This window comes from Nuphar pumila, chromosome 8 (assembly GCF_984573655.1).
Source record: "Nuphar pumila chromosome 8, dmNupPumi1.hap1.1, whole genome shotgun sequence".
In the NCBI taxonomy this organism is placed as follows: domain Eukaryota; kingdom Viridiplantae; phylum Streptophyta; class Magnoliopsida; order Nymphaeales; family Nymphaeaceae; genus Nuphar; species Nuphar pumila.
Window position 1 is genome coordinate 16190060 of NC_143256.1, and position 15661 is coordinate 16205720.

General features: G+C 37.3%; 1 protein-coding gene across 2 annotated transcripts; it reads right to left on the reverse strand.

The window, feature by feature from the left end:
- Positions 1 to 1805: 1805 nt before the first annotated feature.
- On the reverse strand, positions 1806 to 15219 carry LOC149829677 (actin-interacting protein 1-2-like). 2 transcript variants are annotated; one of them, XM_090016065.1, is made up of 3 exons: positions 14702 to 15219; positions 2023 to 2184; positions 1806 to 1878 (listed from the first exon to the last, which is right to left on the reverse strand). In XM_090016065.1, exons 1-3 carry the CDS (start codon positions 15094 to 15096, stop codon positions 1821 to 1823), a joined length of 615 nt encoding a protein of 204 aa, XP_089872191.1. In that variant the 5' UTR covers positions 15097 to 15219; the 3' UTR covers positions 1806 to 1820. The 2 variants fall into 2 exon arrangements, with proteins under 2 accessions (XP_089872191.1, XP_089872192.1); XM_090016066.1 differs by lacking the exons at positions 1806 to 1878; positions 2023 to 2184 and adding an exon at positions 2942 to 3153.
- Between the last annotated feature and the right edge of the window lie 442 nt (positions 15220 to 15661).

Genomic DNA, 15661 nt, shown 5'->3' on the forward strand with positions numbered 1-15661 from the left:
TGTCTTGCTTTCCATAGCTATCATTGTTTGGTCTCTTATAATGTGATAGTTATAATGTAGTAGTTGGTAAGCATGGACATGGTTTCTCAACCTAGACACGGCTATGACCGAATTATCATCATCTTTAAATGTCTTTTTTTTAGTCTATTTTCTTTCATACTTAGCTCTTCAATAGAGAGAACTTCTCCTTTATGAAGAAAAGCCGATTTAGTAGACTCAAACTCCGGTCTTAGACCATTGATGAATTGATAGAAATGTTTCACATCAATTTGTCTTTGACGGAGTTCTATGTCTTTGGGATAATGTCATTGTGACTCAAGAAGAGCAAACTCATTCCAAAGGTCGAACAACTTACTAAAATATTCTCTAATACATTTTTCTCCTTGAATCATAGTGTGTACCTTGTCTTACAAGTTGCAAATGTGGGTAATATCTTTAAGACTATGTCACAGGGACTCTTCAACTAGGTGCTGCACTCACATCGCACCCGCACCCGATGCGATCAACCTGACCCTGGGTGCAGTCAATGCACCCAGGGTCATTTATGTCCAACTTTTTGCCGCATCCCCGCACCCAAGTTTTTTTAAAGTGTCGCACCCCTGCCCCTGCACCTGCACCCATGTGACATAGATTTAAGAGAATACATTTTCTTAAGATAGTCTCATGCAAATATTTATTTGCATGTTCAAATTTAGCTAGACTCAAGCACTTCTTGATATCAAGACTACTAATGACCCAAGACATAATCTTGGCATGCCCCATTCTCCATTCTTTCCATTTTTTCTCATATGTGGCCATAGCCATAAAGATTCAAATAGAGATACATGTTTAAATTACTTTGAATAGAAAGCTAATCTAGTTTGATCTAATTTCAAATCTAACAAATATGTTAATCAAATCCTCAAACTGTATGAATCCATATGTATATATGAAACTTAAACCTTTATGAATGTGCAATTAGATTTTCTAGAGAAGCGTCATTTGTTAGTAGACTTTTCCCTTATCGGTTAACTTACTCTTTTATCATTTATATATCCATAACCTATGTTAACTGTTAAGAAAAAGAAAGTTTGCCAAGCCCCTCATGTTCTTGTCATATTTTCTGCTTTTTGCCATTTTTATAACCTTCCAGCCTTAAACACAGAGGGAGAGAGACCTAAATTAGTAAGTGTTCCTGATGTGCTCAGACTAGATTCATAACTATGTCGCTCTCATGAAGGGGGCTTGGCAGTTATAATGTATTTTGAAGCAATATTATCAAGATATGAACTGTGATCTGGAAACCAGCAGGGCCCATCCTCTAGGACAGAAAAGCTCTCTAGTTATGGCTTGAAAAATCTGTTTAGATTTTTGGTAGAAAAAGTGGTAGTCCTGTCCCTACAAGAACAAAGATCAATTATATTAAAACTTTTACCTAGACGGTGCAGTTAATTTAAACCTGTGTTGGCCATTTTAGGAATAATAGTTTAAATGTTATCTTCAATACCCTGATATATTCCCCTTGGATGTTATTAGTTAATTCTCTTACTAGTTTTAAACAGACTACACATCAGATAAAGGGCAGGTATACATCTCCCTCACTAGAGCACATAATTCCTTACAATTTGGAGAAAATATTATTTACATCATGTGCATTGCTTTTGGAAAATGTCATTCAAGCATGAAGATACTAGGAACACTTATTTATACCATGATTTTATATTCCATTGCAAGTTAAACGTTATAGTAATGTTTCAAGCCAGAGTGCACTCCTAAAGTTTGAGAATGGTCATTATTTACTTAAAAGCTAACACATCATATACTGAATAGCTATTAGAATTTCATTTGCTTCGACAGGCTAACATGTCACGCTTCAGTTCCTGCATTGGATCCTCATACCTTTACCAAAAAAGAAAGACAATGTACCAAAGGATTCTTCATACAAAACAATTATGTTAAAACAGCTGAACCTTTAGCAAATTTGCACTATCCTTGACCTAATATAGTATAAATCAATCTCTTAAAACCATAAACAAGACTAACCTTTGTGACAGTTTGAACCTAAATGGTGGTCCCTCATAGAAATTCACCAAGTAATCTTCTCCACATGTAACAATACGAAAAGGTCTTGTAGGCTTGAATGCACAACTTAAGACACGTCTTGAATGACCGTCAAACTCACCAACAGTTGATCCTGAATCCCACCTACAAACAAAAACAAAAAATACAACAAAGAGAAGGAGATCACCATGACAAAGATGGATTAAACTATAAATTGTGCAAAGCACAAAATACAACCGAAACAAATTTAAATGTAAAATATCAAGGCAATCTCAATCAAACTTCACATATGGTAAATAATGCTAGAAAAAAAAAAAGATATTATCTCTATCATAAACAGAATGTCAATGATAGAAAGACAAAAAAATCACCCTTTCCTTACTCTTTGAGGTATCAAAAGAAAATGGAATTAGCAACATTATGCATGCTTGCTTTGTCATTTTTTAATTGTGTGCAAATGATTCAATTATAAATAATAAAAAAACTACATATTCTTGGTTAAGTAAATGTCATATTTACCTTTAGCACAGACCAAGATCCCAAAAAGGAGTAGCTGTTGCAACGAAATAGAACAAGTGTTGATGGTATGCCTGATAACTCTCCTGACTCTGGCAGGCTAGTGAAATGTAATCAACGTTAATAAACTTTTAGGTGGTGAAGCACCTTTGTGAGTTTTAAGAGGATGAGGTGTTTTCCAAATTATAGACCTGGTTCATGGTTCTATCGGTGAATGTTGCTAGAATTAGATCACATGGTGACATGTAATGTGACCAACACACTATGTTGTCGAAAGCGCTAGGCGGGGCTAGTTGGAGGACCTTCGAAAAGGCCTAGGCGGCCGACTAGGCAGGGCCTAGGCGGGCAAAAAAAATTAAGAACAAACAATTCTGTAGATTCCGCCTTTATATGTATTTTTGCACAGATCACGTCACTGAATTCAAATTTGCCTCATCCTTGCAAAATGCCCAATTCCATGTCGGATCCCCAGAGTTTCTAATTTTCCTTTTTGTTGAAGATTCTCTGCTAGGGTTGGAACAAGAGCCACTTGTACTTGCATTTAGAGGAGCCAATCCACAATCATCTGAAGAACTTGGGTTTGCATCTTCCATTGTTCTAATTAAACATTTCAAAACAAACAATTATTAATCAATAAAGTAGATAAACAAAACATACACAATATATATATATAAAACAATATATAAACAATAGGCACGCCTTTGACAACATAGGGCAACACATAGATCAACTCAGGTTAGTCAGGACTATTATCCTTGTGTTTGATTAATTCATTGTCTTAGAGTTGGGCCTGTTTTTAAGCCATGCACAGGTATCAAACACATCAAATCCGCAGAAATAAGGAAGAAGCAGAAGAAAGAAAATAATTAAGATGGAATGGAGGAGCGAAGTCATGATCCCTTCTCTCTTTCTCAATGATGAGGGTAACACAATACTAATCGTCATTAGGGTTCTTTACAAACAAGTCATGCATTTGATGTGATATTACAAAGATACCACACTAGGCATCTCATTTAATCTCCATAGTTTTCTATTGTTACCAGTAAGCAATCGGTTTAACGTGAAATACCTATATGCCCCTTTACCATTGAACCAATTACTTCTTAACATGCTCCCCCAAGATACACATAGCATAGTATGTACAACTTGATCTTTAAATAATGGTGCCTTGCCCTTGACAATCCTTTAGTGAAATTATGATTTGATAAATTTAGCTTCTACCAAAGTTGTCAATCAAGGAAGTGGAAAGTGGAAAGCCAGAAAGCGAGACACTTCTAAAATTTTAGGAAGCGGGAAGCGTGAAACGACTTAGAAGTGAACTGAGAATCGTCTCGGAAGCAACCTAAGAAGCGAACCAAAAGCGACCTAAGAATCGAACTGGAAGCAAACCAGGATTCAAAGGGAAAACTAAGAGGGAAGTGACCTATGTCACATAGGTTCGGATGCGGATGCAGTGATGCAACACTTTAAAAAATTTGTGTGTGGGGAGGGTGTGTGTGTATATATATATATATATATAATTTTTAACAGTTTTAAGTTAACACTAATGAAATAAAACAATTATCATATCATCAATTTATCATGCATAAATTCATGAAATAAATCAAATTAACAATTTACAATTGTTATTCCTCATTAATAAAAAATAACTACACTGGTGCAGAGGTGCGTATATATATATATATACATGTATGTGTGTGTATTTATGTAATTATATATATATATAATACACATAAACTGGACTTGGTTAGGGTTAATTGAATCTACTTTTAGACAAAAATGGACCTCAATGTGGTTGACTTCACCTGACACAAAGAAAACCATGTCCGAGTGTCGCACCAAGATGGTGCTTCTTATGGGCTTACAAGAGCATAATATTCAAATCACAAGACCAACCCACACAAGCGCCGAGAACACAAAAAAATATAGGGAATTGTATTGCAAAATGCTTAAGAAAGCATTAGATTACATGGAAGGGGATCAAACCTATTTATACACACAAGAGAGCCATAGAGCCATTGGGACTCTCCCCAACGGCTAGAATTAGAGTCATTGTGGAGGTCCCAACGACTCTATGTAGCTTTGTCTTTTATGCCCTCCATTACAAACTAATTTCCTAGTTTGTACATAAAATAAATAAAGATTATTATGCTCCTAATGGGCACAACCTATTGCATGTCTAGTGAAAAGTCAAAAATACCCCTAGTGGGTATTTATCTATTACAATGAATAATATATATATATAATATTATATATATATGATATATGTATATCATATATATGTACAACTAGATATGCATATATGCATATCTTAACAACCCCCCTCAAACTCACAGTGCTGCAATCGAGAGTTTGCTAAGGAGAAAATGGAATCTTGGTGACAGAAGTGCTTTGGAGAAGAAATCCACCAATTGATACTCATATGGTACATATGGAAAAGTAATGTTCTTCAAAAATTCTTCTCACATAATGGCAATCCATTTTGATGTGTTGGTCTTCTCATGAAAGTTGTGATTGCAGGCGATGTAAGCTGCACTTTTGTTGTCACAACATAGTCTTGAGGGTTCTGCTATATGAATGACCAAATTTTCTAGTAATCGCTTCACAACCAACTCGGAGATTGTCGTTTTCATAGCTTGGTACTCTACTTCTATAGAGGACAAAGACACCTTTTGTTGTTTCTTGCATTTTCATGAAATCAACAAATCCCCTAAAAAAACACAAAAACCTATAATTGAGCGATAATGATTCACAGATTCCCCCAATCAGATTCAGAATGTGCAATAACTTCTAACGAGGAGGAAGATAATAAAAATAAACACAACTAATAGTATTTATGATATATCTAATAATCCTTATTACAACACTCATATGTATTGTAGTAGAATCATGCTAAAATTGAGTGAATAGCATCTGCAATATCAAGACGAGTAATAAAAAGATAAGATAAAGTTTTAATCATCTGTCTGTAGGGAGTTGGATCCTTCAAGGTTCTCCATCATCCTTCATCTTTGCATTGATAACCTCTGGAGTGTCAACTCATTTTTTATTTAAAAGTCTTGACCGTTCTATGATCTCGGTTGCATACTTAGTCTATGACAACAAATACCCACAAGGTGAGTAAGCTATTTTTATTCCAAAAAAGTATCCTAAAAAGCCAAGATCTATCATGTCAAAGTTAGCTTTGAGCACATCTTTGATATGACTAACTTTCTGCTTATCACCTCCTGTGATAATCATGCCATCAACATAAAGAAGTAGTATCACTATACGTGCATTAGAAGACTTAACAAACAATGCATTGTCAGTAATAACAAGATTTAAAATCAAGTTGTGTTATCACTGTAACGACCCCAACTCATACCCCCGAAAAGTGCGGATTTTTTTTTAAATCAATTGCGAAAAGTTTCCCAGAAACTCGGGGCCTTTACAGTTCCATTTCACATCCACAAAACCACAACGGATCTTACACCCCATCTTTCAAACAAAACCCAAACCAGAGTTACCGGAAGCGCCTAGGGTAATGGAGAAGCGTGCTTCCCCAATATGCGCTTTGGAAGCATGAAACGTCGTGCTTTTGAAACGCGTGGGGCCTCTTTTTTGAGAAGCGTGCTTCTCTTTTATGGGAAGCACGCTTCCCCCCTCGCTTCCCCATTTTTTCATTTTTTCACTTCCCCCTCGCTTCCGGTTCGCTTCCGAGACGGTTCATAATTTTCTTCTAAGTGGTCCCACGCTTCCCCGCTTCTTACATTTTTTAAAGTGCCTCGCTTCCCGCTCCCGCTTCCCGTATCGCTTCTCACTCCCGCTTCCTCAATTGGCAACTCTGACCCAAACTTAATCAACTTTATTACAACAACAACAACAACTACGCTTTCATCCCAAAACAATTGGGGTCAGCGATATGAACCAAAAAAGAAATTCATTTTGGGTCTTCCACATGAATCCTTTTCCTCCAATCATTTCTATCCAATGCCATGTCCTCGGTGAGGTTCAAAGCAATCATATCCTTTCCTATCATCTCCATCCAAGTCTTCCTAGGCCTACCCCGACCTCTTTTAACTAATATATTTTCCCATTTCTCCAACCTTCTAACTGGAGCATCATTAGGCCTTCGCCGAATATGTCCAAACCACCGTAAACGATTCTCTCGCATCTTATTTTCAATGGGTGCAACACCTACCTTCTTACGTATCTCCTCGTTCCGAATCTTATCTTTTATTGTATTTCCACACATCCATCTAAGCATCCGCATCTCATTTGGAGTCAAGTCGTACCGGGATCAATACATGTAGATACGGCTGCACCGGAGATAAGCAGATGATTCTTGAACATTGATTGTACCATTGTAGTGCTTCCATGAGTTGTGCCAAAGACAATGAGCCCACACTTTTGGAGTTGTCATCTACATCATTTCTTTCCAAAGATGGCCCCACAAAAGCCACCTTCTTTTCATCTTTTCGATCATCTCTCATCTGACTCATAGCAATGATAGCATATTAGTTTGTCACTCTTCTTGTGTTCATATTCACTTCTTCCATGATCATTTAGACTCCTCCCATAATCATTGGAGTTTCTCTCATTCTCATTAGTTTTTCCAAAGTGAGGAGGCTTATAAGCCACTGTGTGGTTTTCGGGCCTTGACATAACAAGCACGAATTATTCATCTTTAGTAGAGGATTTTTTTAACCTATTTTCCTCCATAGTTAATTCTTAGTGTTTCTACTATGATAGGTACTCCTATACGAAGAATGACCGATTTGGTCCCTTCAAATTCGAATCTAAGTCCATTAACAAATTGATAGAAATGTTTTGTTTTAATTTGTTTTTCAGAGAGTTCTACATCTTGATGACAATGTCACTTAGGTTCTAAAGGAGTCAATTCATACCAAAGAAGAGATAGAGCATTATAGTATTCCCTAATGCTCATTTTTCCTTGGGTCATGGTTCTAACCTTGTTTTGCACATTGCATATATGTGCTATGTCATTTAGACTATAATTTAAGATATTTTCATGCATCACTTGCAAAATCAAATTTTGCCAAACTTGAGCATTTTTTTATGTCAACAGTATTAATGAGCCATCCAATGAATTTGGAATGGCCCATCCTCCAATATTTCCATCTTTTCTCATATTCCCCAATGGCTTTAGACATCTCTTCTCCTTGGAGAGCTACTTCCTTGCCATCTTCAAGTTTGGTAAGGATAAGCTTTGGTTCTCTTTCGGTGAATTCGACCAAGCCCCATAGACCCTTTTTCCATATTTTATGTTTAACTATGGATGCCCACATCACATAGTTTGTATCGTTGAGTCTTACAGGAACCAGAGACGACCACTTCTCTTTCATCTTCCATTTTTACAAATAAGGGTGTAGAGATAGAGAGAGAGAAAAGAGAGAAGAAGAGGATATAGGATAGAAGTAGAATACACTTTGAACACCACGAGATCACGAACATAAGATCCATGCTCTCACGTCCACACGAACAAAGTCTTTAACCGATGGCTATGATACCATGTAATGAAACAAGAACAAGATGGTGCCTCTTATGGGATTACAAGAACACAATATTTAAATCACAATACCACTTATAGGTCAACACTCAATCACATCAAGAAATTTTTCCAACGGATTCTAATACTAATTTGGAACAAAACCCATCTCATGGAGTAACCTACACAAGGGCCAAGAGAGCACAAAAATATAGGGAATTGTATTACAAAATGCTTGAGAAAGCATTGGATTACATGGAAGGGGATCTCCCCTATTTATAGGCACAAGAGAGCCATAGAGCCATTGGGACTCTCCCCAATGGATAGAAATAGAGCCGTTGGGGAGGTCCCAATAACTCTATGTAGCTTTGTATATTATGCTCTCCACTGCAAACTAATTTCCTAGTCTGTACATAAAATAAATAAAGACTATTATGCTCATAATGAGCACAACCTAATTACATGTCCATTGAAAAGACAAAAATACCCCTAGTGGATATTTATCTATTACAATGAATAAAATGAATATATATAATATATATATTATATATGTATATACATCCATACATATATGATATATGTATATCGTATATATGTACAACTAGATATGCATACATGCATATCTTGACAGAAATGAATAGGAATCGAAAGCGATGCGAAAATGTAATTATTTTTTTTAAAATTTACAAAAATATAAGATTTATGTTATTATTGACAAAATAAAACATGAGTGTATAATATTAAAGTTGATCTATTAATTTCAAAACTGAATTATATATGCAAGCAGCTTGGCTGTTAATATGCCCGGATCATGAATTCATGATCAACAAGTAAAAAACTACATAGACAAATATAAGCTAAGGTCTGCAATGGAACAAAAGATATTCAACAAATGAGCCAAGTCAAACTGAACAAGAACCCAAGCTTAAGCTGCTTAACAGCCTACTAAAACCACTATTCAACATAAATTTGAAGCCAGAACTTTCTTACAATATTCATCCACATAAAGTATAAACAATGCTCACTACTTGAAAACAAAATTATTTTTGTATGCAATAACCAACCTTTATTCTCAATAGAGACAAACTCACATGGAAGCTCATTCTGTGTGTGCATAATGCATACATCTCCGCATGTAACAAGAGAGAGAGAGTGTGTGTGTGTGTGAAAGACAAAGAGAGCGAGAGAGAGTGAGAGACAAAGAGAGAGATGGAGAGAGAGGGAGAGAATGAGAGACAGAGAAAGGGAGAGATGAAGAGAGAGGGGGGAGAGAGTGAGAGACAAAGAGAGCCAGAGACAGAGAGAGGGGGAGAGAGTGAGACAGAGAGAAAACTGGTCCAATTGTTAAAAAATAAAGAAAACTCATTTCCCGATATTGGGCTCTTCCCCAAGCGTTTCAAGGAAGAGCAGTTTCCCACTCCTACCAGCACTTCCAGTAATCCTGGCTTCTACTCACTGACAAAGTGATAATCAACTTGAAAGTGCTTTGACTTATCACCGATACAGGACTTGATGCTAGTGCTACAGCACTTTTTATCACATTATGCAATGCAACGACATATTTTCATTCCTAATATATTCATTACACCATGACTCTTACCATTTCATAAACCATTCTCAGACTTGGCTCTATATTCAGCTTCAATACTTTATCTAGCAATTCTTTGTCTTCATGAGACTACACTTTTACACAAAAATCTACAATTTTTGGAAAGATGCGCACAAATGCATAATAACCTGAAACAAATTTCTTAGTGTCAAGATCTCCTACCCAAACTACATTACCCACAACTAATTAAATTACACTTGTTTGTGGGTCATTCTTATGACAAAGAAGGCCTTGACTAGGTGGTGCGGTACCGACTGTGAGTCGGTTCGAAGCCAAGACTCCGGTCCTATTAGTTCTACTGCATAAGCAAGTAAATGAAAATTCGGTCCAATAAATCACAGAATTAGTAAAAAATGGTAAACTGAGAAAATGTAGCCAATAAAATTATCTTTTCAACGCAACAAAATCAGAATTTTATGATATCAGAGCGCAAAGATATCTGATGAACAAGATAGACTGGTACACTCCGGACACAGACACTTTGTTCACATCCGTTTTCAGAGACTGCAAACGGTCAGAACACAAAAGTTGGAGGTATTTTCGATACCTCTCCAACGAATCCAAGAACACTGAAAACGGATACTGGGTTAAAGAGATATCGCCCAAAAACATCGAGACTGTTTGACACATCAAAACACAGTCTTGTGAATGACAGAGTTCTTTGTTCGGGTCAGTTTTTGAAGACTATAGGAACAAAGTCTTCCAATGGGCTTTGATACCAACAATGATGCGGTAGTGACTGCAGGTTGGTCCACGATCCACGATCCGAATGGATCCAACATGCAGAAGCACTAAACGGATATCCAAAGTTTTGAAAAAGTTCTGACCGAAGGCGTTTAGACTGAGCTAATCACCTAATTTGCAAATAGGGGCACCACAAAAAGTGTAGATAATGTTTTTGCCTTTCTATAGAGTCTGAATTTTGTAATTTCTCGACAACTGGTTGTTGAGACATGGCTCAGACAAGGGACAGGTTGCTGGATTTGGAGACTGTCACACTTGGGACAGCCCGGTTGGTGAAAGACCAGAACGGGGACTAACTTTACTGTTTTTGTTGATGGCCAGAACACGAAAATTCTAGATAAAATTGTTGTTGTTCCAACAAAACAAAAATCAAGAATTTCTGAGTTCAAATGACCCAGATATGACCTAAACAATGAACCAGACTGACACAGGCCAGGACAGACACTCGAGTGGTTGTCCTCTCTGTTTCGGGACGTTTTCGACAATGATAACGTCGGAATCAGAAAACGAGTAAAACACGAAGTTGGTCGGGCGTTCAATAGCTTTCCAACAAGTTAAACCACACAATTTTTTGACTTCGAACGAGAGAGTTATGCTCAAAACACTGACGAAGGGTCTTCTTAGGCATAGTTCTGAAATGAACTAAAACAGTCATACAGTATATCAAACACCAAAATTAAATTAATCCAGTTTTAGTTTTTAGTATTTATAGTTCAACCTGCACAGAAAGATACTTCAAAAGGTATTTTCTACAATGTGAAATCCCATCCTCCTTAACCCGACTTTGCTTAGTTTAAAGTTTAAACAAATATCACAAATACATATTTTGTCTAAACAAGTTATCTCTAAAAAAATCAACTTCAAAAATCTATTTCTTTCAAGCAAAACACAGCAAGTTTTTTTTCTAATCAAAACAAAATCACTCAAGTTCAAGTCAAACCCAAGATGAAGACAAGAGTGAGAAGGTTCCAGCCAATGTTGTGAAAAAAGTTGAGGCGAAGCAAGGCACTTCACCAAAAACTGAGGCGAGGCATAAGCCTCGAGGCATAAAGCGTAAGCCTCAATTTTTTTTTGAAAACTTAAAAATAACTATAAAAATATCTAAAATTATAAATAAATAAAAAAATGCTTCTTCTTCTTCCTCATATTCTTCTTCTTCTTCTTCTTCTTCTTCTTATTATTATTATTATCATTGTTTTTTTTATTATTATATGATTATTATTATTATTATTATTACTATCATGCCTTAGGCTGGCGCCTTGAGGTGCAGAGGGCCTTGCCTCAAGGTGAGGCGCGCTTTTAACAACACCGATTCCAGCAATGGCTCGAATGTCCAACAATGATAAATAGACTGGTTCAGCAATGAGAAGAATCTGCTCAAGTCGGCAAATGGTTGCGAAACAGCAGCAACAATGTGACAGAAGGAAATTTTGGTATGCTGGTGGTTAATGGCAACGATATCACACGTCTTTCAGGTTCGTCGGGTAACCTCACGACAGCAACAAAAGTTAGCAACTTCAGGCACGCACACAAACACGAGTCTCCAAAGTCCCATTGGCAGCAAATGATGTTCACGGTCTCACTAACACAACAACAATCCTTAATAGCCTTGAAATGGGTCACACGTTCAAGGACCAACACTTTCACGGCAACAGTATTCTCACCAAAGGTCTGATGTTGCAGGAGCAAACGTATTTGTCCAACAGATTCACAACCCAGAAAGTCAGCTAGAGGTAGGGGACGACTAGCTTCTTCTCCATTTCTTTTTCCTTGTTCTTTTTTTCTCAAAAAAAAAAATGAAAGCCAAAACCCCTGCACAACTTTCTCTAGAGCCTTATAGAGCTCAGCAAAGGCTGAGTTAATGGCTGAGGTAGGTTCCAATGCCACCTCCCAAAGTGGCCAATGGATGCACATGTTTTGAATTTTCTTTAAATTTAGCCTTAACTTACCCTTTCTAACAATCAAATGGAATAAATAGGCATACACGACTTTTCAATAAGGCATACATGACTTTTCTGGAAGGAATAAAGGGCTTGAGTGTTGGGTCCACATTGGTTCAACATACTGTGGCGCCAATGTGGATCAAATACTTGAAATATTGGATCTATTGCAAGATCCAATACTTGCAAATTTGATCACATCAAATGAATGGGTCAAGGTCTGAATCCAAAGCTGAAATAAAATATAAAAATTACCCAAATACCCATACACCCTCTAGTGCCCAATATAAATCCTAGCCGACACCAAAACTATCTGGATCCATAGAATTCAGCACCTAAAAAAATTAAAAAATAAAAAATAAAACGAAAAAATACAAGGGTGATTCCAAAATTCACAAAAATGGAACCACAAAGCAAAATATATTTTCTGAGATGATAAGAACCAAAATTCTCAGGAAATAAAATATGTATAATGATAATTTTACCCTTGAGATTCATTTGAACTCGAATGGTCCAGATTTGGATTGAATAGTCTTTGGTATTTCTTTCCAGATCTAGTAATGTAGAGTTGGATTCACATCCAACTTCTCTTCAATGTGATGATGATCCGGATGCTCTGCATCACTAGGAGTGACCTCTATATATAGCAAGATTTCTTTCAAAGCTTCCATGTGCATCATGGTAGGTGCACGCATAAATTAACAAGTTCCCTAGACATGCTTCTGTACTTTTTTGTTTATTTTAGTGGTTCTCCTTTTGACAGCCTTTATTCACTGCCCGTGATGAAACTATCAACTTGTAATTTATCATATCAAACCTTTTAATTATGTGAATTGCATATTTACATTGAGACAATGCAATCTTATCTTCAGATTTATCAACTTCAACATCGAAAAAGCATCGCAGTTCTCCTAAATCTTTCATTCAGAACCTCTTTAGCATGGATATCTTTATTTCATGTATGGTGTTTTGGAACTTCCAACTATGATTATGTCATCAACATAAATGATAAATGATCATCATTCCTTTTCCTACGACATTCTATTCAGTGCCAGATGAAAGCTCAAGAACCAAGTACTCGAAACTTGCTTAGTCCATAAATTGATCTTCTCAGCTTGCACACATGTTTTCTAGGATCAGCTTCACAAAAATCAACGCTCCATGTATACTTTTTCTTTCAACTCCCCAAGGCGAAAATGGATTTTTCACATCCAACTAATATAAAGTCCAGCTGCACGATAACACAAATGAAATCATTACATGCATTGTGCAAATTTTAACAACATAGTTAAACGTATTCACTAATTCAAGCTATGTTGTTGATTGTATTCTTTTGCAACAAGTATATTTTTATGTGTTTATCTAATTTGTACATACCTTTGTAAATCCATTTGCAACCAACCGTTTTTAATCATGGGGTTGAGGCACAACTTCCCAAGTATTACTGTGATACATTGCTTGTTAGACAAATTACTTGTGCTAATTGTGAGAACATAATTGTACAAACAGACGTAATATTTGGCAAGAGGAACACAATCAGATGGGAAAGATCTCCGCTGCACTCATCATCCTCTCCACTGGAGTCACTTTCAGAACAATGACACGGTTGTCTTTTACAGAAGGAAAAGAAAAACACCAGGTATGACTAATGGGAATCATCTACCCCGATGCACCGATAAATTTAAACCATGGTCCCCATTTACACTTGTGCGTGGGTGTGCTTGTTTTCTACTGGCTATCATTCTCCATTGAGAGACGTGTTTGTGCGTTTATGCTTTATTATCTAGGCTGCGTGGTGAAGAGGTACAGAAACTTGGTGCCAAAAACAAGATTTGTTGCACATGTAGCAAGCAATAATCCTAGCTTGTTCATGCGTGAGACCATCCTAGAGATGACTACAATAAGGAAGAGCATACCATGGCAAAGAGCGGAAAAAAAAAGCAAGCTTTTACAGAAGCAAGAATGGCCATGAAAACAACTCGAAACGGAAAATTGAAACGAAAATTAAATATTTAGGCGCTTTTCTAGCAATTGTAGTAGCAGCATTCCTGATCATACTCAATTTTCTTTTTTTTATCTCTCTTATTTTTCTTTTCTCCTTTCTCAGCAATATGAACACTAACGAGTTAATAACCGAACAGATAAAAGAGCACGCAAACGGAATCAGAAACTGCTCACTCTCCCTATGATCATACTAATCAAAATAAGAAATATGCACTCATGGATCGCATTCAGTGGATTATCGAAAATTCCTTGTTTGTGATCAACTTAGAAAAAGGAGTTTGAATCGGTAACAGAGAAAAACGGAAACGAAACCAATCCACAGGAAACCGATCGAAGCAAGAGTCGAGGGAGAGACGGTACATGAAGGCGCGGACGAAGGACTTGCCCCTGCCGTCGCCGGAGACAACGATCCGCTGGCTGTCGGGGGACCACTGGAGGTCGTCGATCCGACCGGAGAGGACGCGGAATTCGTTCTTGAGGACGTGGTCGTTCTGCCAGCCCCAGATCCTGACGGTGCCGGAGACATCGGCGGAGGCGACCCACTCTCCGTTGGGGGAGAACCGGGCGACGGTGGCCTGGTAGGCGTGCTCCCCGTAGACGACGGCCTCGAGCGGCCGGTCGAGGTGGCGGACGATGACGGACCGGCCGTTGCAATAGGCGATGGCGTTGGTCTTGGGGTCTCCGGAGATGAGGATCCCCCGCCCCCTTTCCGTCGACGGCACGCACGCGTACGTCTCCAACAGGTTCGCTGCCATCTCTCTCTCGCTCTCAGAGAAAAAGAGTCGGAGGCTGAAACAGGGAACGAAATAAACCCAGCGCAGGATGCGAAGGAGAAAGAAGGAATGAACAGCTGACTCTTTCCTCGTTCTTTTTCTTTTTCTTTTTCTTTTTCTTTTTTTCCTCCCAAACGATACGATACACAATTACACACTTACTTAGAATCGACTCGGGGACTCGAGGGATGCCGATACGGATTCCTTTTTTTATTTGCGTGATCCGTACAGTTGGATCCATGTTACGGTCTCAAAATATTGTTATCTAGATTTCTGAGAAAATTTCTCACGACAAAATTAAAAAAAAAAAATCTCAAAAAAAGCTCGGGACACTATCGGTATGTTTCTATTTTAAAAGTGTATATGAAATATAAAAAGCTAAAAAAAACATAAAAGTACAAAATATCATGTTAACAATGCAATTATTATATTATGATAAAAATGTCATATTTTCAAAATAGGTAATATTTTGAAAATATTATATCTTTTTTAGATTATATCATGTTTTGAAAACCTCACGAGATTTTCACAAAAATGGCTGATATTT